The 24071-nt window shown below is 45.0% G+C and overlaps 1 protein-coding gene across 1 annotated transcript in view; it reads left to right on the top strand.

Annotated features, from left to right (window-relative positions):
- The window catches only part of LOC111150149 (KIAA1549 like), a 110982-nt gene that overhangs the window by 7087 nt on the left and 79824 nt on the right, over window positions 1–24071 (top strand). The window contains exons 4-9 of the mRNA XM_022507539.1: window positions 645–864; window positions 1691–1824; window positions 8271–8433; window positions 9988–10047; window positions 16794–16945; window positions 21938–22109. Of these exons, the coding sequence (XP_022363247.1) occupies window positions 645–864; window positions 1691–1824; window positions 8271–8433; window positions 9988–10047; window positions 16794–16945; window positions 21938–22109 (901 nt within the window). The remainder of the gene's footprint in view (window positions 1–644; window positions 865–1690; window positions 1825–8270; window positions 8434–9987; window positions 10048–16793; window positions 16946–21937; window positions 22110–24071) is intronic.

Here is a 24071-nt window from a genome sequence, read left to right as displayed (position 1 = left end):
AATAAGAATAAAATCTAAAGCCTCAAAATCTTCCATTTGGGTCAGAAAGAACTCAGTGCATCAGTGTCTCTTAGGACTCAGTTTTAAGAGAGATTGTCCTCAGTCCCTCCCCATCCTCACCTAGGTCCTGAGCCAACTTACGAGCCAAGAATGGACTGAAGTCTGAATAGTTCTTCTCTTAGCTTTTAGAAAGAGGAATTCACCTCATTTACTACCTAATCCCTATCCTAAAGAAGCCCTCACTTCATCTATCACTTCTGCCTTTTAATTTTCATAAGTGATAAGAAAGCTGTTTTTCCCCGCCTTTCGTCTCTGGAAATCTCTTTTGCCTGCCATCTCCTCTCTGCCTTCTTGGGTGACCGTTGGTGCTCACAGGATTGTACTGAGGCATTTAAGGAATCAACAAAATCCCCCCAGATTTAATTCAATCCCATGTAGGTTGGAAATAAATTGCGTTTTGTTGTATTCTGATGTTTTGAGACTTGCCAGTCTGCATATGCTTTATAGGATTATTAGAGTGTTTGTTGAATAAGAACAACTTGTTCCCCAGCCATGCTAAACAACAGTTGTGGGTCTAAGAAATACCAAGAAGAACTTAAAGTACTGTGGAAATTAACACTGAGTCCTATGGGTCTGTTTTGTAGGTGGACATTCTGGAACATTCTCATAACATCACCGTGGGTTATTATGCTACCAAGGGGAGGCTGGTGTACTTGCCTGCTGTAGTGATCGAAATGCTGGGTGTTTACGGGGTCAGCAACGTCACCGCAGATCTGAAGCAGCATACCCCAAACTTGCAGTCGGTGGCAGTCCTTGCCTCCCCGTGGAATCCCCAGCCTGCTGGCTACTTCCAGCTGAGAACAGGCAAGTACCTCAGAGAGGAAGGATTCCCCTCCATTCTGGAATCAGGGTTAGTATCAAGAGGACACCTGTTTAAAGACTCCCGTACTAGCTGCTCTGTCATTTCCTAAAGTCCTGTGTACCTTCCTCAAAGGGCCCTGCTAAGGAACTGTCCAAGTTCCTTGCACATAAACTTAAACTTCCCAATCCTGGATTTATTAGAAATAGTCCTTTGCGGGAGCCTCCCTTCTCAGTTTATATAATTTGTACTTTATGAGCAGCAAGCACCATATTTTTAATTCTTTTCTGTATTACCTTTGAATAGCAGTTAAGACCTGGACATCCATAAGATCTATGCTTCGGAGCAGCACGTCCCAGATGCCCCCAAATCAGAGTCTCTGAGTTTAGGCCTTGGAATCTTTTTCTCAAGCTCCCTCGTGATTCTGATCAGGTGACTGGCAAACCACGAAAATGGGGAAACCATTGAAATTCAAAGACTTGACCAATTTAGTGATGCTGATCAGCTGACTTTTCTCCCCCCTCCAAAGAAATAGAAGGCGTGATCTCTCTTTGATTTGTATCATTCTTGGAGCAGATGTCTGCATGGTCCAACCAAATGATCCCCAAATCTTTCCCATCAGGGGGGACCTTAGGTTTGATCGTGCTTTTGATTCTTCTCTATTATAAGTCATTTTAAGGCTCACTTCCAACACTACAGCCAAACCTTGTCCGTCCTTATTTGCCCGATTTCTCGGATGTAAAATCGGGCTGTTTTATGTGATGACCGCTGTGAGGTCCAAGACCAAGACACACAGCTCTGGTGAGTGCTGACCCGTTACTCTGGTTCTAGTGCTGCAGTTCGTGAGCCAGTCCGACAACATCCAGTCCTGCAAGTTTGCTCAGACGATGGAGCAGCGGCTGCAGAAGGCCTTCCAGGATGCTGAGAGGAAAGTCCTGAATACCAAAAGCAACCTGACCATTCAGGTGAGAAGGAGGGTGCGTCAGTGGTGTAGTTGATGGACGCCAAGCGTAACGCGAATATTGGCAAGAGGTGACTTGGTCTCCTGTTTCAAAGCTGTCTGGTGTAAATGTACTCTGTATTTAGGGCAGGGGGTGTAGATAGGAGGCGGTGCCACTCTGGGGCCCCCTGAGTCGAGTCAGCCCCAGCACTGATAAGGAGTCTGGGACAGGAGGAATGCTGTTAGCTCTATAACCTGCTATGGTTTGGGATTTTATATCTGTTTTCCCAGGGGAAGCTTCCTCAGGCCTTCCCAATACATATGTTATTTTGTTTTATTTTGTATTGTCTGTTTGTTTAGACAGAGAGAGTGGGGACACATGAGTCAGGGGGAGGGGCAGAGGGAGTAGGGGAGGGAATCCCAAGCAGGGCTCCATTTTCATTGCAGAGCTGGACACGGGGCTCAGTCTCACGACCCTGAGATCATGACCTGAGCCAAAATCAAGAGTCAGATGTTTAACTGACTGAGCCCCCCAGACTTCCCAATATATTTACTACTTTAAAAATTGAACTAGATATACCTTATAAGATACAGTCTCATAAAATAAGTCAGATGTCTCCTAAAATGAGTTGATTCTGAATAGCTAATGCATCAAGTTTTGCCTGTCCTGTGATTTGCTTTGAGTTATTTTCCAGACATCCATATGAACAATCACCTTAGTTTAAATAAATACACACACATATACATGTACATTTTAAGTTTGGGGCTCACCATCTGCCAGGACGGTGCTAGGTGTTTTAGAAATATTTTGCTACATAAAACTCAAGACATCCTTCTGAAGTATTATTATCACCATTTCACAGAAGACGGAACTGAAAGTCTAAGAAACTTCCAGAAAGTCACACGGTTGGTAAAGAAGGAAACAAGGACTTGAGTCAAAGCCCATAATCTTATCCACTGTGCTATACTATGGAACGTTTGGCAAACACATGAATTTTTCCCAGGAAAATCCCACTACTGGCATATTATATTTCAGTTTCCTGGACTTAGAGTAGGCATGCCACCAAAAACTTTTCTCAGACCCACTTTCTTGCAATTATGTAACTAACAACTTTTTTTTTTTTTTTTTTAAATAAACTCCATACCCAACATAGAGCCCAGTGTAGGGCTTGAACTCTCAGATTAATACCTGAGCTGAGATCAAGAGTCAGACACTCAGTTGACTGAGCCACCCACATGGCCCAAGACAGATTCTATTTAATGGTATTCATCCAACCCCCAAATCTCTCTGATTAACTGTACAACCCAATGCCTCTGTTTTTACCGAACTAAATCCTTTGCAATGAAACCCAGTAGTTTTGAAATGGACATTTAGCATAAGCGAATTATCAGCAAAGCCAATATGATGTAGAAAGCACACAATTTAATTTGAACAAGCAGCTTTCCTTTTCTAGATTTATCCAACGTCTATGTGGAAGTATCTCATTATGATTTGGCTCATATTAGATTAAGATCTTAAAAACGTGTCACCAACATAAGATTTATGTAAGAAGTATGACTCAGCTCCCTTGTGGGAGATCTTTTCTTTCTAATTGGATTTGTGATCCTCACAGGTGCATGATTCTGGCTAGGGCTTGGTGGCAGGGCATTCTCTGATCGCTTTCAGGAAGCAAAGACCCATTGAGCACCTGCTATTCATTCAGGCACTGGGAGAGACACCAAGATAAACAAGTTGCCTTTGGCTTTAAGGACACTTTCTCTGTGTTCTGTGATAGTCATGAGTCACGAGATGAAACTTTGTAAAGCAAGTAACCAAGTGTCTTCGGAAAAGACTATAACAGACCATTTGAAAACTGCTTCTAAATAGATTTAAATGTTCTTGAACATTTCAGCAGCTCTCGAAATGAATGGATAATTGGGTGAATTATTTCATTAACCTTGTTTTGCTTTTTCCCATGGCTGACAGGAAGCCCAGGACGAATTTGTTGCCTGGATTTTTGAACCCTCTAGGCCCCTACATCATGCATATATGTAGCTACGAGCTAACCATTCCCCCTGGGCTTATTCTAGAACCTGGTTGAATAATTAATAACTTACCATTTTATTGTATTACGTATAATTTGGGGAACATGTTGGATTCTTTCTGACCACATAAATATTTAATTTGTTCAGAGAGTTGATGAAAAAGTAACTTTAAAAAAACTTGTATGGCATTGGTATTAGGAGTTAGATTACAGTAGACCGAATTAGGACATTTTTGGTTATGAATGACAGAATCCAAGCATATAAGACTTAAGTAAAAAGAAGTAATTGACTCCTATAACTAAAAGGTTCACACCCTATTTCCTTCGGGCCCAGTTTGATTCAGGTGCTTATGTGATTTCTTCCAGAAATTCTCTCTTTGTCACTTGGCCTTGCCCTGGGCTGGCATCATCTTCCGGCCCAATGGGGTGGCCCCTGGCACGTTCAGGTTTATCTCATCCTTATTGCTCACAGTCTTATGGAACCAAAGTGCCTTTTTTGGTGGCATTCCAGTAAAAATCCTGGGATTAGCTCTCAATGGACCTATGTGGGCTGTGTGCCCATTTCTGGAGTAGTAACTATGGTCAAGGGGATAAAATGTCCCAATCAACCAGGCCTGACTCTTCCCACTCCTGGAACTGGGTGGGGCAGCCCCACTCAAACAAAGCACGTGAACCCAGCTGGAGAGAAGAGGTGTTTCCCTGAGGAAATCTCCGTCATAGAGGAAAGGAGAATGGATTCTGTGTAGGCAAAACAACAGCCTTCCATTCTACCAGCCTTTTTAAGGTCTAATTAGCTAAATGAATTGTGGCATAGTGAGTGGGAAGTAAGAGAAAATGTCAGAAGCCACAGGAGCCTGAGAGTAAAGGGGTAGTAGGACAGTGCTCTCTGCTTTACTGGGAACAGGGCATGACTTTCAGGGAATACTGAGATGACCTTGGTCTCAGGCCTGTGAACCTCTTATTGATGAAACTAGTGTTAAATAGTCACCAAGACTGGTCATGCTTTTCTTAGGTATAAAAAAAATGAGACTATTAAGACCAAGAAAAAAAAAAGGGTCACTCTGTGTTCATGAATTGGAAGACTTGATTTTGTTAAGATGTCAGTACTGCCAAGAGCGATCGACAGATTCTGTGTGATCCCTACCAAAATCTCAGTGATTTTTTTTTTTTAATGCAGAGATGGAAAAATCCATCTTAGAATTCATATGGAATCTCAAGGAACCAAGAGTAGCCAAAACAATCTTGAAAAAGAAAAGCATAGTCAGAGGTTTCATGCTTTCTGATTTCAAAACTTACTACAGAGCTATAGTAATCAGAACCGTGTGGTAGTGGCATAAAGACAGACATATAGACATGGAACAGAAGAGAGAATGTAAGCATAGATCTTTGCCTATATGGTCAAATGATTTTTGACAAGGGTGTCAGGACCACTCAATGGGGAAAAGACAGTCTTTTCAATCAATGGTATTGGAAAACTGGATAGCCACAAATAAAAGACGGGAACTGGACCTTTATCTAATACCATATACAAAAATTAACTTTAAAGTGGATCAAAGACCTAAACATGAGAGCAAGAACTATAGGACTCTTTAAAAGAAAACAGAGGAAAAAACTTCATGGTACTGAATTTGGCTAAGATTTCCTGTATAGGACACCAAAAGTATAGGCAACAAAAGAAAACATAGAAAAATTGCACACTTCACCAAAATTAAACACCTCTGTGGATCAAAGGGTACAACTGACGATTAAAAGACAAGTCACAGAACGGGAAAAAATAATCGCCGATCATATGTTGGATAGGGGGCTAATATCTAGAATATATGAAGAACCCATACAACTTAAAAATATAAAAACAACCCCATAAAGAAATGAGCCACGAGCTTAAATAGACATTTCTCCAAAGATCTGTAGATGATCAATGAGCACATGAAAAAGATGCTCTCTGTGACTTATCGTGAGGGAAATGCAAATCAAAACCATGAGATGCCACTTTGCATCTATTAGGATGGCTATTATAAAAAAAGAGAATAATGAGTATTGGTAAGAGTGTGGACCAACTGGAACTCTGGACACTGCTGGCAAGCATCTCAAATGATGTAGCTCTGTGGAAAATGGTATCGTGGTTCCTTAAAAAATTAAACAGGGTCTAGCAATTCTGCTTCTTCTGGGCATATACTTCAAAGAATCGAAAGCAGGGACTCGACCATATTTGTACACTTATATTCATAGCGGCATTATTCACATGAGCCAAAAGATGGAAGCAACCCCAGCGTCCATCCATGGATGAATGGATAAGAAATGTCTTCTATCCCTATGACAGGATGTTCTTCATATCTGAAAAGGAAGGAAATGCTGATCCATGCTATGACCTGGACGAACCTGGGGGACATTATGCAGAGTGAAATAAGCCAGTCGCAAAGAGAAAAATACTGTAGGATTCCACTTATAAGAGGTGTTCAGTTTTGTCAAATTAATAGAGACACAAAGTAAGAGAGACACAAAGGTCGCTTTCGGGGGCTGGCAGAGGAAGCAATGGAGAGTTGTTTAATAGGTGCAGAGTTTCAGCTTGGGAAGATGAAAAGTTCTGGAGATGGATGGGGACGATGGTGGCACAACCCTGTCACTGTGCATAGTGCCACTGAGCTGTGTACTTAAAATGGTTAACAGGATGAAATTTATGTGTATTTTGCCACAATTTTTTTTAAGTTACAATTTACCTGATTGAGTGTATATGTGTAGAGGTATCCATACTGCAAATTCTATGGGCTTCTTTGGGATCCAGTGAGACTAAGTTTTGTTGAAAAGCAAAAAATAGAATGTTCACGCTAGAGATAATGGTTGAAAAGTTATTTTAGTTATTATTTTCGCAGATGGCAGTACGGAGAGGTCTTTTGAATTGTTCAAAAAGAAGCACCTTTCTTTTTGGCTCCCTGGGAAAGAGAGGCATGAGTACTTGTGGCTCAACCACTTTCCCAAAATACTTCCAGAGAGGAGAGAAAGAGTTGACCGGAAGTGTTGACTCAGTGTATCCTAAATCATGGGACTATAGGCTCTGTGGTAGAGAATTAAATAGAAACTTCCACTTATGGGGAGAAGTGGGAAAGAATGTGAAGAAGCTATTCTTGACAGTTGTCTTAAAAATAGCAGTTAAAAGAAAAGTTGCAGGAGTATTTATGTCTGAATGTGTAAAGGTTTGGGAAAGACAGGATTTCAGTCAGCTCCCTATGGGAAGAGGGGGCACACTCAGATGAAGGTAATTTGATGAAAGTCCAATAAAAGGAACCCTTTGCAGAAGTATGGGCAGGCTCTAGGGAAACCACGGGGTGAGTGCAGTACCAGAGGCTGTAAGTGTTGGGGCCTGACGAGGTGAGGAGAGGGAGCAGTTATAGGAAGCCAGAGGCCAGAGTTCCCCTACAGGAGCCATGCTGTGGGGAGGGAGTCCCCCGGCCCAGTTCTCAGACCTCACTCTCCTCCCTCTGTCCCATATCCGCCCGAGCTCCTTTTGGCTGAAGCTCGAGGGAAAGGAGCCCACTGAGGTGGTCCACAAGGGTCTGCCTCTGGGGGTGCAGAACAGAACGCAGGTGGGTGGGTGGCGGGCGAATCTGGAAGGGGGAGGTGCAGACGCCAAGACAAAAGTCTCACCCAATCAAATGACTTCCTACTGCATCTGTTTTTCGAATCTCATCTGTGGGATATTTTTGTCCATACATTGACCCAGAAAACAGCATTTTCCAGTAACTGAAAAACTGACTTCGACAAAATTCGAGAAGAAAACCACACCATCTCATAGTAATATTTACATATTCTATATTGAATTTAATAGGTCGCAGGAAATGTAATCACTCTCTAAAGAGGCTATTTTATATTTCTGAATTCCTTTTGGAATCAGGTTTAATCACTCTGTCTGTTCCCTAAGCTGGTGATCAGCTATGTAGGAACTTAAAGATTCCCCCAGAATTTAACTCAGGCTTTCTCTGAGCAGTTGAGCCCTCTTAGATGTAACATTTCTATGCTCTATTTTGTATTTTCAGAACCATAAAAGTAACCTGAGGCTCTGTAGCCCCTGGAAAAGATACACACACCCGTTAAAACCTGAAGTCAGACTGCCTGGGTTCGAATCCTAGTTACATCACTTATTATCTGTATGATCAGGTGCGAGTCTCTTGATCATTCTGGGCCTCAGTTTCCTCTGTAAAATGGAGTCCTAACTGGATTCCCCTCACAGGGCTGTGGTGAGCCTTGAATGAGACCACGAGCCCGAGGCCCGACACGCAGAGAGTAACCATAAATGATGAGTGTTGTTATTCTTGTCTCTTCCTTGCTCTTTTTCCCCTTCCTTTCATTCCCCCCCCTCAACTTCTGCTTAAACTTCTCCCACGGCCTCCATGAAACAGACCCTCGTCTTATGGGGCGTGTCTCCCTCCCCTTCCCTCCTGTGTCCATTCAGATGGTGAGCACATCCAACGCCTCCCAGACAGTCACCTTGGTGTACGTGGTGGGCAATCGGAGCTCCTTCCTCAACGGCACGGTCGCCAGCAGCCTCCTCCGCCAGCTCTCGGCTGAGCTGGTTGGGTTCTACCTCACCTACCCACCGCTCACCATTGCTGAACGTGAGTATACCCACACCACACGGGGACGCTGCCTTTCCCCTGAGACCCCAGGGTCCTTTCTCCATTTAACAAACATCTATTGCACATACTAACTCTTTTATCATAAAATAACTGGAATTGGTGATAAACCAGGATTGAATTGATGACAAGTTGATTGCACATTGAAAGTAAGCCCTCGCTAGGCGCCTCTAGCTTTCGTATATCTTCTGTTGTCGAATCCTCACAGAGCACCCTGTAAGGGAGTACAAAGCGAGCCCCGCTTCGCAAAGGGGAAAACTGAAGTTCCAAGAGGTTCACGAAATGCTCACTCTCAAGTAGCTAATGAGACGTGGAACGTGGGGTTTGAACCCAAGCTGCTCGCCTTTGAACTGATAGTAACTGCCCCGTAGGGCATCTGTCCCTGTGGCAGTCTGGGTTGTGATGGTTTCCCCCACTTCTGCCATCAGCAAATGTTGCCCGGCCTTCGGCCCTTGCCCTGGCTGTAGGTATCACAACGCAGCTCATTTGCAATCAGCATCGTGACTTCGCTGCATGAATTCTCCATAGTCAGTCCCCTGGCCTGTCTTCCTCTGACGCTTCAGTTACATAACCCTCATTACCGTGCAGCAGGCACAGACTTCAAAGACAACGCGGCCTACATTATGTACCCAAACACTTACTTGGTAGCCAAAGGAAGTCAAGATTGGTGCTGTTAAATTCAATTGTTGATACATTTCTCAAGGTCACTGGTCACGGTTTGGTTTTGTTTTTTTTTAAACACATATTAGCAAGATTGCTTCTCTTTCCTTCTGTGGTTACATTTGATACTGTGACTAAATAAAAGGGTGTGTGTGGATGTACCTAGCACAGAGTAGCCACTAAGAAATTTGTTTTGAATGTTTAACGGCAGGCTTTTGTGAATTTCCATATAGTAAGGAAAGATGAGTCTGGATTTTAGGGAAAGGTGATCTCAGGAAAGATGGCATTCATTATGTCACATGGCAGCTGTGAAGAATTTATTTTCTTTCCTCTTGACATTCTGATAATTACAACAACTAAAATTTATTGAGCACTTACTAGGTGGCAGGCACTGCACTAAACCCTTTCCATGAATTAACTCTTATGGTCACCATACCTGCAAAAATATGGGACTTTTTGTCACAAACATTTGGCTAATAATCCGCTTAGTCCTTGACACTGGAAAAATCCATTCAAGAGATAATCATTCCTAAAAACATTAGTGATGGTTGGGAAATTTTCACAAAGAAAGCCAGAGTTACTTCTAGCTGTGAGTCTTGATAATGAAGACATTCCACTTAAGAAGCTTTTGATGGAAAAAAAGAGAACAGAAATCCACAAACCCTAGAAAACTCTTCATCTGAAAGTTAGCCCTTTACTGAGTATTTTACTTTTCAAAACAGCAAGATAGTGTTGGCCTGCATGTTCTGGAGTTCCCTGAGAATGTTAAAGCCAAATTTAGCTGTTTGATATTTTGTCACCTATGTCCATTTTCCTTAATAATATTTGCACATAAAACCCATGAAACTAACTTGGCGTGTTTCTTCTTTGTTTTAGCGCTGGAATATCCTAACCTTGATATATCAGAAACAACCAGAGACTATTGGGTAATTACAGGTAATCTCTTATTTTACTCTCCTTCCCCCCTATCAGGTTGGTTTGTTTTTTTTTTTTTAAACTGCATGTCAGAAGAAGACACCAAAATTTTAAAAATAGTAATTATTATAATTATAATAATTAAAACTGCATGGCATTCAGTGATAGGATCAGCAGCTTTTCTTTGGTCCTGTTTTATGTCAGGGAATTACTTCCATAGGGCCAGAAGTGGGTAAATAAGGCTAAGAAGAGATATCACTGAAGGTGAATCTTATTAGATAAACATTCGAAACAGCAACCTATAAAGTCCACTGGCATCCTCTTTGCAAAATGTAGACCAATCAGAAGGTATGGCGGTAACCTGTGGATGTCTGGGGAACATCCATGGGAATGGTTGTTTACTTAAAGATGGTAGGCCTTTCCACACTGCCCTACAAAACCCCAGTGAAAGGGACACCTGGGTGGCTCAGTGGGTTAAGCCGCTGCCTTCGGCTCAGGTCATGATCCCAGCGTCCTGGGATCGAGTCCCACATCAGGCTCCTTGCTCAGCAGGGAGCCTGCTTCTCCCTCTGCCTCCGCCTGCCACTCTATCTGCTTGTGCTCACTCTCGCGCTCTCTCTCTCTCTCTCTCTCTCTGACAAATAAATAAATAAAATCTTAAAAAAAAAAACAAAACAAAAAACAAAAAAAAAACCCCAGTGAAAGGTAGAGGAATGCTGGGCATGCACTTTTCTCTTTCCCCTGGCACATGCCCCACACCTACACTAGTCCTGGTGGAGCCCAGGCATGTCCTGACAGTGAGGGCGGATGGAAGTAGAGGGTATTTGGGTGACATTTTCTTTTTTTCCTTGACATTTCCCAGCTGAGCTTTATGAAACAGCAAAAAAAGTTCTTGTTTGTGTTTTTCCAAAGCCAGACAGTTGCTCTCAAAATCTTACAGAAACAAGCGTTGGGAGCAGAGAAGACAGATGTTTGTGGGGGAAGTGACCAGCCCAGCTGTCCATAGCAGTGGAGGGTGGAGGGGAGGATATTAGCTTGGTGGGGCTGCCATAAAAAAGTACCACAGGCTTTTGGGGCTTCAGAAGCAGGAATTTATTTTCTTATAATTCTGGAGGCTGGAAGTCTGACAGCAAAGTGTCAGCAGGCTTGGTTTCTTCTGAAGCCTCTCTCCTTGGCTTGTAGATGGCCGTCTTTCCTTTACGTCTTCCCTCTGTGTGTGTCTATGTCCTAACCTCCTCTTCTAGTAAGGACACCTGGTATACTGGATTAGGGCCCACCCATAGGAGCTTATTTTACCCTAATCAACTCTTTTAGGGCTTTGTCTCCAAATACAGTCCCATTGTGAGGTATGCGGGGTTAGGACTTGAACCTATGAGTTGTGGGAGGACACAATTGAACCCATAACAAAGAGGGAGGAAGATCCTACAAGTCATGGAGGGTGTGACTGGAAACCTCCGTCCCATCATCCCTGCCCCATCCCCTTTCTCACGTGCTGTCCCAAGCAGCAATGGCTAGGATGCTGCCTAGATTCCTACCAAAGGAGCCCACCCACTGCTCAGGGAGGCCTGCTCAAGACCGCTCTGAAACTGCAGAAAATTGCATTTCTTTCTCCCCCACAGAACTATGGCTATGCAGAGATTATTTTACCTGCTAAGAAGGGAAACTAAAGAAATGTGTTTTAAAAGGAAAAAAGGGGCACGTGGGTGGCCCAGTCAGTTAAGTGTCCTTCTGACTCTTGGTTTTGGTTCAGGTCATGATCTCAGGGTCCTGAGATCAAGCCCTGCATTGGGCTTGGACCTGAGCATGGAGTTGGCTTGAGATTCTCTCTCTCTGCCTCTGCTCCTCATACCCCTCCCCCAGCCCCCTGGTGCTCTCGGAAGAAAGAAAGAAAAGAAAAAAAGGAAAGAAAGAAAAGAAAGGAAAGAAGGAAAAGAAAGAAAGGAAAAACCCAGAGTTTATGCCCAAGAGGAAGATGCATTTTTGAAACAGCAGGTTATGTAACACTTCCAAAATCAGGAAGTTCCTGATTTTTCCTCCACCAGGAACACTGCTTTTTAACTTTGCAGATGTCTCTGCTTCTATGAACTGTGAGGTTTCCATTAAATGGCAACACACCTGCCCTTAAATACAGGCTGCCCTTGACAACCTCCGTGTGTACCTGGGTCTCGTCCTGCCTCTGTTTTAATGACGTAACCTTCACAAAGTCATCCTGGGACGTCACCCTTGCCCACCTGCGGATATAGTGCTGGTGATCAGAGTGAACAGTGGCCCCTGCCGCTGTGTTTGGGGCTAGTTGTGTCAGTGCCGGCGGAAGGGGCTAGAAGCAGTCTCAGCATGACCCTCCTTTCTTCCCTTGGGCTCAGGACCCACTTGCTACACTCATGGCAGCCACCTCTGGCCTTTGACCATCATTTACAGAACGGGTAGGAGATTAGGACCTGAGATGAAGATAGCCTTATTCATCCGGCTGTGAGGCACAGCTCCTTGAAACCGCTCTACCCTTGGCTCCCAGAAATCCAGCATGGGCACTCTGTCTTCTGCTCATTGCTGACAGCTCAGCAGACGGGGAGCAACTGTCCTTGCTGTTGTTGGTATTATGAAATGACGTGTTTCCACCTGCTTTCCCACTAAACTTATATTAAATGTGTTTTGAGGAGCCTGGGTGACTCAGTCGGGTCAGCATCCAACTCTTGGTTTTGGCTCAGGTCATGATCTCAGGGTCCTAAGATCAAGCCCCACATGGAGCTCTGTGCTCAGCACGGAATCTGCTTGGGATTCTCTACCTCTCTCTCTGCCCTTTACCCCGCTCATGTGCACGTGCGCTCTCTCTCTCTCTCTCTCTCTTTAAAACAAATAAAATCTTTTAAAAATATATATGTTTTTGCCCTCTGTACACTTCTCCCCTTTCTGAGCATGGGACGCTCACTGGTGGAAAAGCAGTGGCTTAGTTAGGGCACTTCCTACGGCCCCCTCTGCTGTGCATGGATCCTGTGGTCAGGGCTGTATGGAGGAGGCAAGATAGTGACACAGACTTAATGCTGCTGCCTCACAGAGGTCAGAGCTCATCTTAGGCTTGTCCACTGGTCTTTAGTGCACCACCAGCCTCAGAATATCCCAGACCCAGCAGTCTCAGGATTTCTTCCAGTCTCAGCCCTGCTGCTGCTAACCTAGTGTGTCCTTGAGCAGGTCACTCAGGCCCTCTGGGTGTCACGCTGTCCCCTGTGGAGTGAGAAAATAGGAGCTAAGCATTCTGGTTCTTTTCGCTCTGAATGTATGGGATTCAATGACACATAAAACAATTCAGCTTCAATATAGGCAGCTGAACCAGGCCAAGCTGACTGTTGGAATTTTAGAGCCCAGTGCAGTCGTCAATAAAGAAGAACTAACAAACCAGTGATGTAACAGCCCCTGAATCTTCTGGAGAGCTCCCATGATCACAGCTGGGGACTTGCCCGCCTCCTGTAAGACCAAGTCCGTGGTGGCTAAGTGGGGTGCCCAGGGCCTCCGGCGGATGTACTGAAGCATGCTGTCTTCCTGGGCACCTGGGCCAGCATCCAAACTCCCCTCCTGCTTCTGGGCCACTCTGAGACACGCACCCCCCTTTTGAAACCCTTCTAGGCGGGCAGAGAGGGCTGGGAGCCCAAGGCCCGCTGCACTTCTCAGGGGAAAGGAAAGAAGCCACCATCTGGGAACATAGTTTTTTCTTCCTCTGGGAAAAAAGTGTCTCACCAAGAAGGGGCACATTTGAGCAAACAGCAACAGCTAACATTTATGGACGTCATCGCAAGTCTTTGTAGCTCCCGCTCGAAGCATTGTTTTAAAAGTATCTGTTCTCCTTAATGACACAATCAGGAGTAGATTAGGATCCCTGAGTTTTCAGGTCATGAACCAGGGTCCAGAGGAACTAAGCGACTTGCCCAAGGGTACTCAGCAAGGGGGAGAGCCAGGATGCAAAGCCAGATCCCTGGCTCCAACCCCAAGTTCTTCTCCAGCTGCCTCCTAAGGAGGACACGTTCTCCTTACAAACAGCGGTGAGGCACATGGGAACTGTCCTGCTGTAGGTTCCATGTAACTCTGCAGGAGGTTCCCATGGCCTCCTGCACCTTCCTGAAGGCTGTGGTTTGGTTTGAGTTTTGTTTTCCCTCAATTTAAAAAATTGGGGTAAGGGGCGCCTACGTGGCTCAGTGGGTTAAGCCTCTGCCTTCAGCTCAGGTCATGATCTCAGGGTCCTGGGATCGAGCCCCGCATCGGGCTCTCTGCTCAGCGGGGAGCCTGCTTCCCCCTCTCTCTCTGCCTGCCTCTCTGCCTACTTGTGATCTCTGTCTGTCAAATAAATAAATTAAATCTTAAAAAAAAATTGGGGTAAAATACACATCACATGCAATTTACTGGGTTTTGTTTTGTTTTAAAAGATTTTATTTATTTATTTGACAGACAGAGATTACAAGTAGGCAGAGAGGCAGGCAGAGAGAGGAGGAAGAAGGCTCCCTGCCGAGTGGAGAGCCCGATGTGGGGCTCGATCCCAGGGCCCTGGGATCATGACCTGAGCCGAAGGCAGAGGCTTTAACCCACTGAGCCACCCAGGCACCCCGCAATTTACTGTTTTAACCACGTATAAGTGTACAGTTCAGTGGTATTAAGTACATTCACAGTGCCGTGTGGCCATCACCACTTCCTATTTCCAGAACTTTTTCATCACCTGGGGTCTTTGTCCCTTTCTTTGATGTCTGCCCTTGAGTCATCACTGAGATTCCCTTAGAGTAACCCATGATGATGCACTTTGACTATCCTGTGTCCCCACTCTTGCTCTGGTCTGATAGTCAGGAGATGCCAACTTAGAAGTCATCCCTTGGGGCACGTCTGGGTGGCTCAGTTGGTTAAGCATCTGACTCTTGATCTTAGCTCAGCTCTTGATCTCAGGGTTGTGAGTTTAAGCCCTGCATTGGGCTCTACGCTGGGTGTGGAGCTGATTTTTTTTTTTTAAAAAGACTTTATTTATTTGTCAGAAAGAGAGAGAGAGAGAGACAGAGAGCACAAGCAGGCAGAGTGGCAGGCAAGGCAGAGAGAGAAGCAGGCTCCCCGATGAACAAGGAGCCCGATGTGGGACTCCATCCCAGGACCCTTGGATCATGACCCAAGCCAAAGGCAGCGGCCCAACCAACTGAGCTACCCAGGCATCCCTGGAGCTGATTTTAAAAAGAAAAAAAAAAGTAATCTTTCAGCAGTGGTTCTTTAATTTTACTAGAGGCATATCTTTGACGCTGCAGGAACGTGGCTCTCCTCTCTGGGGCCAGGAGGTAAGCTGGCCTTCCCCAGCCTGACAGCTGTGTCAGACGGATTCTGAGGGGCCTCTCCGGGACCGGCCACAGAGCGGATGGTGCCAACCTGTCTTCTCTCTGTTTGCAGGAATTCTGCTGACAGACGAGCTGGGAGTCCCTCACAAGGACCCTAGAAAGAGAGCTGCTTTATGCCCTCCATAGGGATTATTGGGCAATTGTGGCTTTGAAGAAGTAATTTCGGAGACTCAGCTGTGGGTTTTACTTTTCTCTTGATCAGTTGCAGCATCATCTTCTGGATCGCGGTGCTGCCCGTTGCTTGTTCTGGGCCTGCGCAGAACGTGCTCATGATGACAACTCGTGCTTTCTGTTCAGGCTGTTTCCATATCCCTGTACATGGGTGGTATGAATGGCCCTTGGCTGGACTGTGGTAGAATAAATTCTGTGAATGAAAAATCTTATATTATATCCCCAGCCTGTTGTAAGTTTGTGTCTCTTTAAAAAGATAAGGGGTGGTTTTTGTTGTTGTTGTTGTTGTTTTTTAACATTCTTGACTTCAGGGCTGACTGTGTTTGGAGACAATGTCTGTGTGTTTGGGGTGCCCTGCATTGCCCAAGGGACTTGGAGGAAGGACTGTGCTTTAGGTGTAGACGGCAAAAGGAAATCGCTCCTGTAGGAAGTGACCTTTCAGTCCTGGGATGTTCCTGGTGTTCATGGGGGTCTCCTCCATGCATCCAGGAGCTGTTGCCTGGAGGCCCATCATTAACCCTTACCTTTCCAGAGAGCTCAGGGTATAGAGGAAACCCAGCCATGCAGGAGGGCTGGAAAGAGGAGTTTCATGTACTATCTGTGCACCAGGCATTGTTCTAAGCTGCTTTATACCTGAGAGGCTGTGGGTCACTTTTGGGGTGCATCCCCAAAGGACCTCCTAGAGGAGGGGGAGATGAGGACATGGAACAGGGTGGTTTGTCGAGGTGTGAGGGGCCGAGCTGCAGGCTAGAGCCCCGATGCCTTCGCAAAGCTCCTGACGAGGTGAGGGTAGCCCTGAGCTAGGCCTTCTGAGTGGGAACCAGGGAAAGTTGCGATTAGTCATACCACCTGCTGGGCTGTATTCCCATATGATCTAACAACACAGAACATCTTAAATAAGGTGTGGGTTCAGTACAACAGCATTAGGTGTGTCACAGCTCATGGAGGAGAGAGCCTGGGTTTTGCAGTTACATAAGCGTGGGTTTGAAGCCTGATGGCACCGGTCACTAGCTGCATGGTCTTCGACAAATCCCATAACCTTCCAGCATCCGTAACATGAGGACGGTGATTCCTAACTCCTGGGGCTGTCGTGAGGGTGAAACTGGGTAAGGATGGCCAAGCCCAACATGAGATAGGGCCCGCGGCCCTGCATGGCTGGTGCAGGCCCCAGGGCTGGCCGAGGTTTCTGCGTCAGCGCGGACTCTGTCCTCTGAGCTGCCCCTCTGCCTTCTGCCTCCACAGTGCTCCAGGGCGTGGACAATTCGCTGGTGGGCCTGCACAACCAGAGCTTTGCCCGGGTCATGGAGCAGCGCCTGGCCCAGCTCTTCATGATGTCCCAGCAACAAGGCCGGCGGTTCAAACGGGCCACCACCCTGGGAAGCTACACCGTACAGGTGGGTGTGGCCAGAGCCACTGGGCTCTTTTACTGGACGTGCGGGAGCGTCCTGGGGCCGAGTAAACCATGCTGCTGTGCAGAGGAGCAGGTCATCAACAGGGCCCTTAGGTCTGGGGGGGTTCATGGTCATGACCATCGGATTTGGCGGTGGGAGGGTGAGAGTGAGCTACATTCCCCTGACTATCTCCCTCCTAGACTATAAGGTTTCAGAACAAATTCTGTACATGGGCACATATTTATTAAACAAAAGTTACTAGGAAGCAAGCACTGCTCCCCAACCTGTTCGGGAGACTGGACGGAGTCCCAGACCTCGGGGCCATCCACTCCTGTGGGTGGCAGACACACAAACCAATTTTCCAGGGGCAGGATTCTGTGATCCTTAGTCAGTTTCAACCAACAGAGCCCTCCACGTCCCTAACGGACAGGGGACCACGCAAGGACTTAGGCAAGGGAACCATAGCAGGCACGTCTCTACCGAATGCCAGTGGCCTTCCATACCACTGCTGCCCCTTTATCGAAGGGCCACTCTTGAGATCCAGAAGCCAGAAATGGCTGAAGTGCCTGGGAATTCATGAGCGGCGAGGGTGTGAATACAACAGACAGCCCTCTTGCTTCCTGGCTGGGGGAATTCCGAAATGTGTGTGTTCAATGTCTGCCAGAGCCTTCCCATGGAGTTAAGTATTAGCTACTCGCTGTGGTAACTGGATTAATAATGTACCTCTCCGAGTTCCCTGCCATCCCCCATCACCTCCTATCAGTCCGTTCCTCGAACCTCCTGGCTAATCTGTAAGCACTCAACTCCGAGTCTGCGTCAGAGGGAATGGTCAGACTCCATGGCCATCCCAAGATAGAGGTGCCAAGCTTCTTTAGATTCTGGATTCAGTTCAAGCCAGAGTGGGAGCATCTCTAGCAAGTTCTAGCCAATCCTCATATCTTGAATACCACTAATTTCACTGAAGCTGAGAATGGATGGCTAATGTTTGTTATGCTAATTAGCAAGGCTCCTGGAGCAAGGGGTCAGAGTCCAGAAACAGAGCTGGTGGCTGCCTCGGGGGTGTGGGTTTCCTAATTGGAATCTAGCCTTCTGCCTCTGGAATGTGAACTGGTGATTGGCGATTGCCACATGGAGGGTGTAACTTAACCCAGACATACATAGATATCACCCCGTCTAAGAGGAAGCGTTTTAAAGGAAATTACAGCCATTACTCCAGTCTGTCTGCAGATCGTGTCCCCAGGCAATTTTGAAAGTACAAAGAACTCATTTTCTGGAATGCACTTCCCTGCCTGAGTCTAGCATCATGCCCCGGAGGGAGACTCGGGGCCCTCCATTCACAGCTGGTGAATCTGGTCCCCTGTCCTATTACTTGTTGCTTTCTGTTGGAGTCTTTGTAGTCTGTGACAGCCTGGGACCAGGTAAAGCCAGGGTTAAGTTCTCGTGCCAGGTTATGATTTACCCTCTGTGGGGTCCATGTGAACCCTGTAATTCACGCTTCTCTAAATAACAGAAAGGAAACCTTTGGGACTCAGACAGCGAAATGGGATTTGCCTCAGCTGAAGGGAGAGAAAGAACAACCCTGTAATCCTGATATTATTTGTAAACTTAAGAAACATAACACATTCTACATGTCAAAAAGAGACCAGCGAGGTAGTCTTTCCTCATTTCTTGTGAGTACTCGATGTGTGTGGCCCCATAGCTGCCCAGAAAGTCTGAGTGAAGTAAGGAGGGATTTATTTCTGCAAATCCCTAGTTTACAGAGGCAGTAGATGACCTTCTCACATGGCTCTTGGAGAAATCTTGGTAAGAAGAATTTGCTATGAAATTGAAATTGAAATTGAGTGAAGTTATTAAATATTTGAATGCCCATTTACCTTCTACCTTTCTGTACAAACACTGTCCTTCCCTCCTCTTCCAGAAGGGACAGGAATGACATGCCTGAATTTCCCAAATAAAACTCACTCGGCATAGCTTTACATCATCCTTCCGCCCAGAGGCCTTTTTGCTGGGCTCAGATAATTTTAAAAGATGAGCCACTTTCATGAATATGAAAATGTATATGTCTAGAAAGTAAAGATATTTCTCTAGTGAACATATCTGAAAAATTGAGTCTGAAGAAGAAATACATAGGATCAGTAAACATTTTTTTTAAACGTTTAACTCCATTTGCCATCAAGGTAATGCAAATTTTAACCACCACAAGTTACCATCTTCACCTGCCAAAGATTTCTAATGGTATTATCCAGTGTTGGTGAGGTTGCGATGAAATGGGCACTTCCAAGCACAGTAAATGGATATGACCTCTGTGGAGGGCAAGTGAGCAATTTAGACGACAGCCTCCTAGATGTCATGAACTTACTCCTGGAAGTTCATTCTGAGGAGATGGGGTGAACACAAAGATGAGAGAGTAGAACAGTGTTTCTCAGTGTCCAGAAAAATGGTCCTATAAGGTGTCCTGGGGCAAAGGGGCTCTGTGGCCCCATCAGTCTGGGCAAGGGTTTATCCTGTAGCCCCTTCTTGAAGATTCCCAAGGCCTACTGGCATGCCAAAGACTCTAAAAAGACCTGCAGTAAAGAAATCCTTTAATTTTATTCAGCACACTGGTTTGTAAATTTAAGTGCCAATAAGAACCTTATTTTTAGTAATGCCTCTATTTCTCCAACATTTTATTATGAACATTTTTAAACACACAAAAGTGAAAAAATTATATACTGAACACCAATAAACTCACCATCTAGGTTCTACGATTAATGGTGTGACTACGTTACCCTTTAAGGTAACCTATTATTTCCACACTATAGATCAGTTTGGACTGATCTAGAACTTCATATACATAAGTAAATTCTCTTGTGTGTGAAGCTTTTTTGAGTCAATGTAGTGTTTTTTAGGTTCATGATGTTGTGTTATTCGTGAGTTTATTCCTTTTTATCACTGAGTAACCTCCCCTTGTTTGAATATACTGCAGTTTGCTTACCCATTTTTCTGCTGAGAGACCTGTAGACCTCTTCTAGTTTTCCGCTATTATAAACAAAGCTGCTATACACATTCTTCTACAAGTCTTTCTATGGCTATAGATTTTCATTTCTCTTAAGTGTGTAGGAGTAGAATTGCTGGCTCCTAGGATTGGTGTATGTTAGCTGACAAACTGCTAGACCTTTTCCCAAAGTTTACCATTTTCACTCCCGCCTACAAGATATAGAGTTCCAGTTACTCCTCACACTCATCAACACTTGGTGTTGTCGGCCCTTATTTCAGTCATTCTGCTGGGTGATAGTGGAGTCCTGTGGTTTTACTTTTAATTTCCCCATTGAGCATTTTGTATATGCTCCTTGACTATTCAGCTAACCTTCCTTTGTGAATTGTCTGGTTAGTTTTTTTAAAAACCTATTTTTTATTGGGTTGTAGTAGTATCTTTTTTTAATTGTTATGTACAGCAGACATACACAGGAGTATCAAGTCATGTAGACTTCAAAGAACACTAATAAAAGGAAGCCACAACCCAAAGCATAAGAACATTCCCCTTACCTTACCCCAGAAGCCTTTTATGTGTCTTCTCTGATTATACATACTCCTTTCCTTTCTATCAGAGTTGAGTGTGTTTCTGAATTTTAAGTCATGCCTGTATTTTCTGTGAGATTTAACCATCCATCTGTGTATCCCTAAACATGACATCATTTGGTTTTGCCTGTGTTTGAATTTTATATTCTGTGATTTGTTCCCTTTGCTCATTATCAGACTTTTGTATTCACCTGTATTGATACAAATAGGTGTGGTATTTATACTACTCTATAATATTTCATTGTGTGACTATACCATAGCTTATTAATCCCTTCTACTGTTAGTTACTTTTGAATTTTCAAGGTTTTTGTTTTTTGTTTTTTGTGGGTTTTTTTTGCTGATGTGACCAATATTGCTATAAACATTTCTGTAGTATCTTTTAACATCCTATGAAGCTCATAATCTATAATATACACTTTGGAAAATGCTATACCATAATATTTATCAGTTGTTAATTATAGTAGTGAAAACTTGATAACAAACCATTAAAAAATGTAGTGTTAATTGAGTTTATGAGGCATGCATATAGTAGAACATTATGTAGATATAAAAATTTATGTTTTATATATTTATAATGATGATCAATTAGCCCCAATACTGAAAAATGAGTAACAATTTAAGTGATTTGTTAAATAAGTTTATGAGGTGAGCATTGGAGAGCTGTGTAACCACTTATGCTTTTGTTGCATTTAAGGTCACATAAGGATGCAAGGAAAAATAGCAATGTGTGATTCTATATAGAGAATAAGATCAATAATTTTGTAAAATAATAAATAAAAGGTTTGTGTGGAAAAAACAAAGAATAGAGGCAAATGCTCCAAAATAATGTAATTAGCTTGGGGTGGAGGGATTACAAATTGTTCTTATTTTATTTCACTTCCTGATGCTTTTCTGTGTTTTCAAATTTTCTGTAGTGAATATGTATCACTTGTACAAGGAGAAAAGGCAACAAAGGTTATTTTAGAAAAGGAACTTTAAGTCCTGCTTTTATCTGAGATCTTTTGAATTACAGACATATAAGTTCATTTTTCTTTCCTTCCTGGCAATTGCAGGAGTTTGAAATTAGCGATCTTGTTTGAGAATAACCTAACATGCCCTGAATTAATGTGCAGGCCTATTTCCAAATGAGGCCAGAGTTCTCTGGAGGCTGGAAGACATCAGCGTTTCAGCGTTTTCTTCTCCAGTCTCAAGCTGTTCTTTCCAGATGTTTATATTTTCAAACCCTTTTTCTCCTCCCTTTCTCTCCCTCCAGCCATAGCAGGGCTTCTTGAGATGCTGGTGATAGGGAGGTACACAGAGGTTGATGTCTAAAATATATGTTGCGGGTCCTGGTAGCCACGGAAGACTTCGGCAATCGGGAGAGAGCCTATGGATCGCTCCGGTAATGGCAGGTTGGTTCAGGATACCCTGTAAACATGGCCTCTCTTTTTCCGAAAGATGGTAAAGATGCAGCGGGTGCCGGGACCCAAGGACCCAGCGGAGCTGACTTACTACACCCTGTACAACGGGAAGCCTTTGCTGGGGACTGCGGCTGCTAAGATCCTGAGCACCATTGACTCCCAAAGGATGGCCTTGACCCTGCATCATGTTGTCCTTCTGCAAGCTGACCGTAAGGGGATAGTCTTCCTGCTCATTATTTTTAACACCATTAAATATTTCCTGCAAATTAAAGTGATGCCCCAAACTAACATTAACGGACCCGGACCTAAACATATTTGTGTTGGAGAAGATTCTTAAATCAGTCAGCTATTTCCTGTGTTGTTTGAAGCTGTAGGTTTTGGGTGAGGGATATGTTTTGGGTATTAGGATGATGATAATGGTGTTGCTTTCCCGCAAGTCCTACCCACTCTTTCTCCTAGAAGAATCACCATGGCTGAGATTGTATTGTCTGCTGGGGAGTTAAAGATAATTTGGTTCAATGAGCATTTACGGAGTCCTGCATGAACTGTGCTGGGTGCTGCTGGACATACAGAAGGGGGCAAGACCTGGTCACTATCTTTAAGGAGCAGAGAAGGAGTGAATGCAGATACAAAGGAGCAGAATGAGGGGAAGTGCAGGGAGGAGGCAGAGGGATCCAGGGCTCAGGGGAGGGAGTCTGCTCTGAAGGGCCACCCAGAAAAAATGAACAGAGAAAGCGCAAGAGAAATAGTAGTTGCCCCCTCGGTGGCAGGCACTATGCCCGCTGCCTTACAGCACTTTCCTCAGTTTCCGCTCTCACTGGGGCAACCTCCTTCAACTCCAAATCCCAGCTGTGGAACCGTAGGCTCAGAAAAGTTTGCCGACCGGCTCAACACCAAGAGAACTGGTACTTGGTTCGCCAGGATATGAATCTGGATCTATCTGACCTCAACTGTGTGTTTTCAACTGGGTTACACGCTAAGATTTCAGCAGCAGGAGAGGAAGGGTGTGTATTCCAGAAAGAGGGAGCTACAGGAGCAAAGGAAGGGAGGTGAGAAGTGCTGGGCATGCTTGATTAACAAGGGGTCCGACTCCCCTGCAGAGCAGAAACTCGAGGAAGAGCTGATGAGCTCAGAAAGGGATATTGCTTGGGAGACTGGAGCCTTAGATGGTGGGAGAAGGAGATTGAGCATAACACAGTGGACTGTGTGGGGAGCTGTTGAGGATTTCTGGGCAGGGGACTCGCGTCATTAGAACCACCTAGTATTTGCAGAGGTTAACTTGTCAGCAGCGTCCGGGATGAGAGGAGCAGGACTAGTGAGGAGGGTCTGTGGTGACCCAGATGTTGGGGATGCAAACAAGGCCTACACAGAAAGTGAGGTGGATGGCGATGACAAAGGTGAGAGAGCCCCGTGGTGGATGTTTTAGAATGGCAGCCTGCTGAGCACCGGGCACGGAAGGTCGTCCTCTCCCATGGGTTTCCCAGCTGGTGTCCACACTCCTCAAGAACCTGGCTCTTGGCTTGTGGTTTGCCTCTCATGCTCATCTCCTGCCTTCATCCGGGTGAGTCCGGCTTCCTTGTTGGTGCAGAGTCACTTGTTGGCCTGCACACCCTCACCGACGCAGCTTTGCCCAAAACGATGGCCACCCTGTGCAATCTCGGCTTCTAAGTGATGTCTTTAACCCAGAGTCTCTTCTTCTGTGCCTCTCTCCTTCCCTCCCTGTGGGTTCCGTCCCCACATCTGGTCAGGTCGGCAACTTGCTTCTTCGGTTTTGCTGCATCGTCTTTATGTGAGTTCCCTGGGGTTCCATCCTCAGCTCTTTCTCCCTCTCCAGCTAGAGAACGAATTGTAGAGGACAGGAATGAAAACCATGGCAAGCGCCCAGGAGAGAGGTGAAGGTATTCAAGGTAGAGATCAGAGAAGTGGATGGATTTGGGAGCTTCTGGGGGGACAGAGCTGATGGGGCAAGACAATGGATTCTGTGTGTGGCGGGAGGAGGTCAGGGTCAGAGGAATCAAGCATGACTCCCAGATGTTTGCTTGAGTGCTGCTTGTGCTGTCATATGTTGAGAGGCAGGAGAGAGAGTTTTATTGGAGTTGGAGCAAGAGTGGGGAGATGGAATTGGGAGTTCAGTTTGGACACGTTCAGGTTGAGATGTCTATCAGACATCC

This window comes from Enhydra lutris, unplaced genomic scaffold, assembly GCF_002288905.1.
Source record: "Enhydra lutris kenyoni isolate GAN:26980312 unplaced genomic scaffold, ASM228890v2 scaffoldscaffold22, whole genome shotgun sequence".
Taxonomy (NCBI): domain Eukaryota; kingdom Metazoa; phylum Chordata; class Mammalia; order Carnivora; family Mustelidae; genus Enhydra; species Enhydra lutris.
This window is presented reverse-complemented; position numbering and strand designations above follow the sequence as displayed.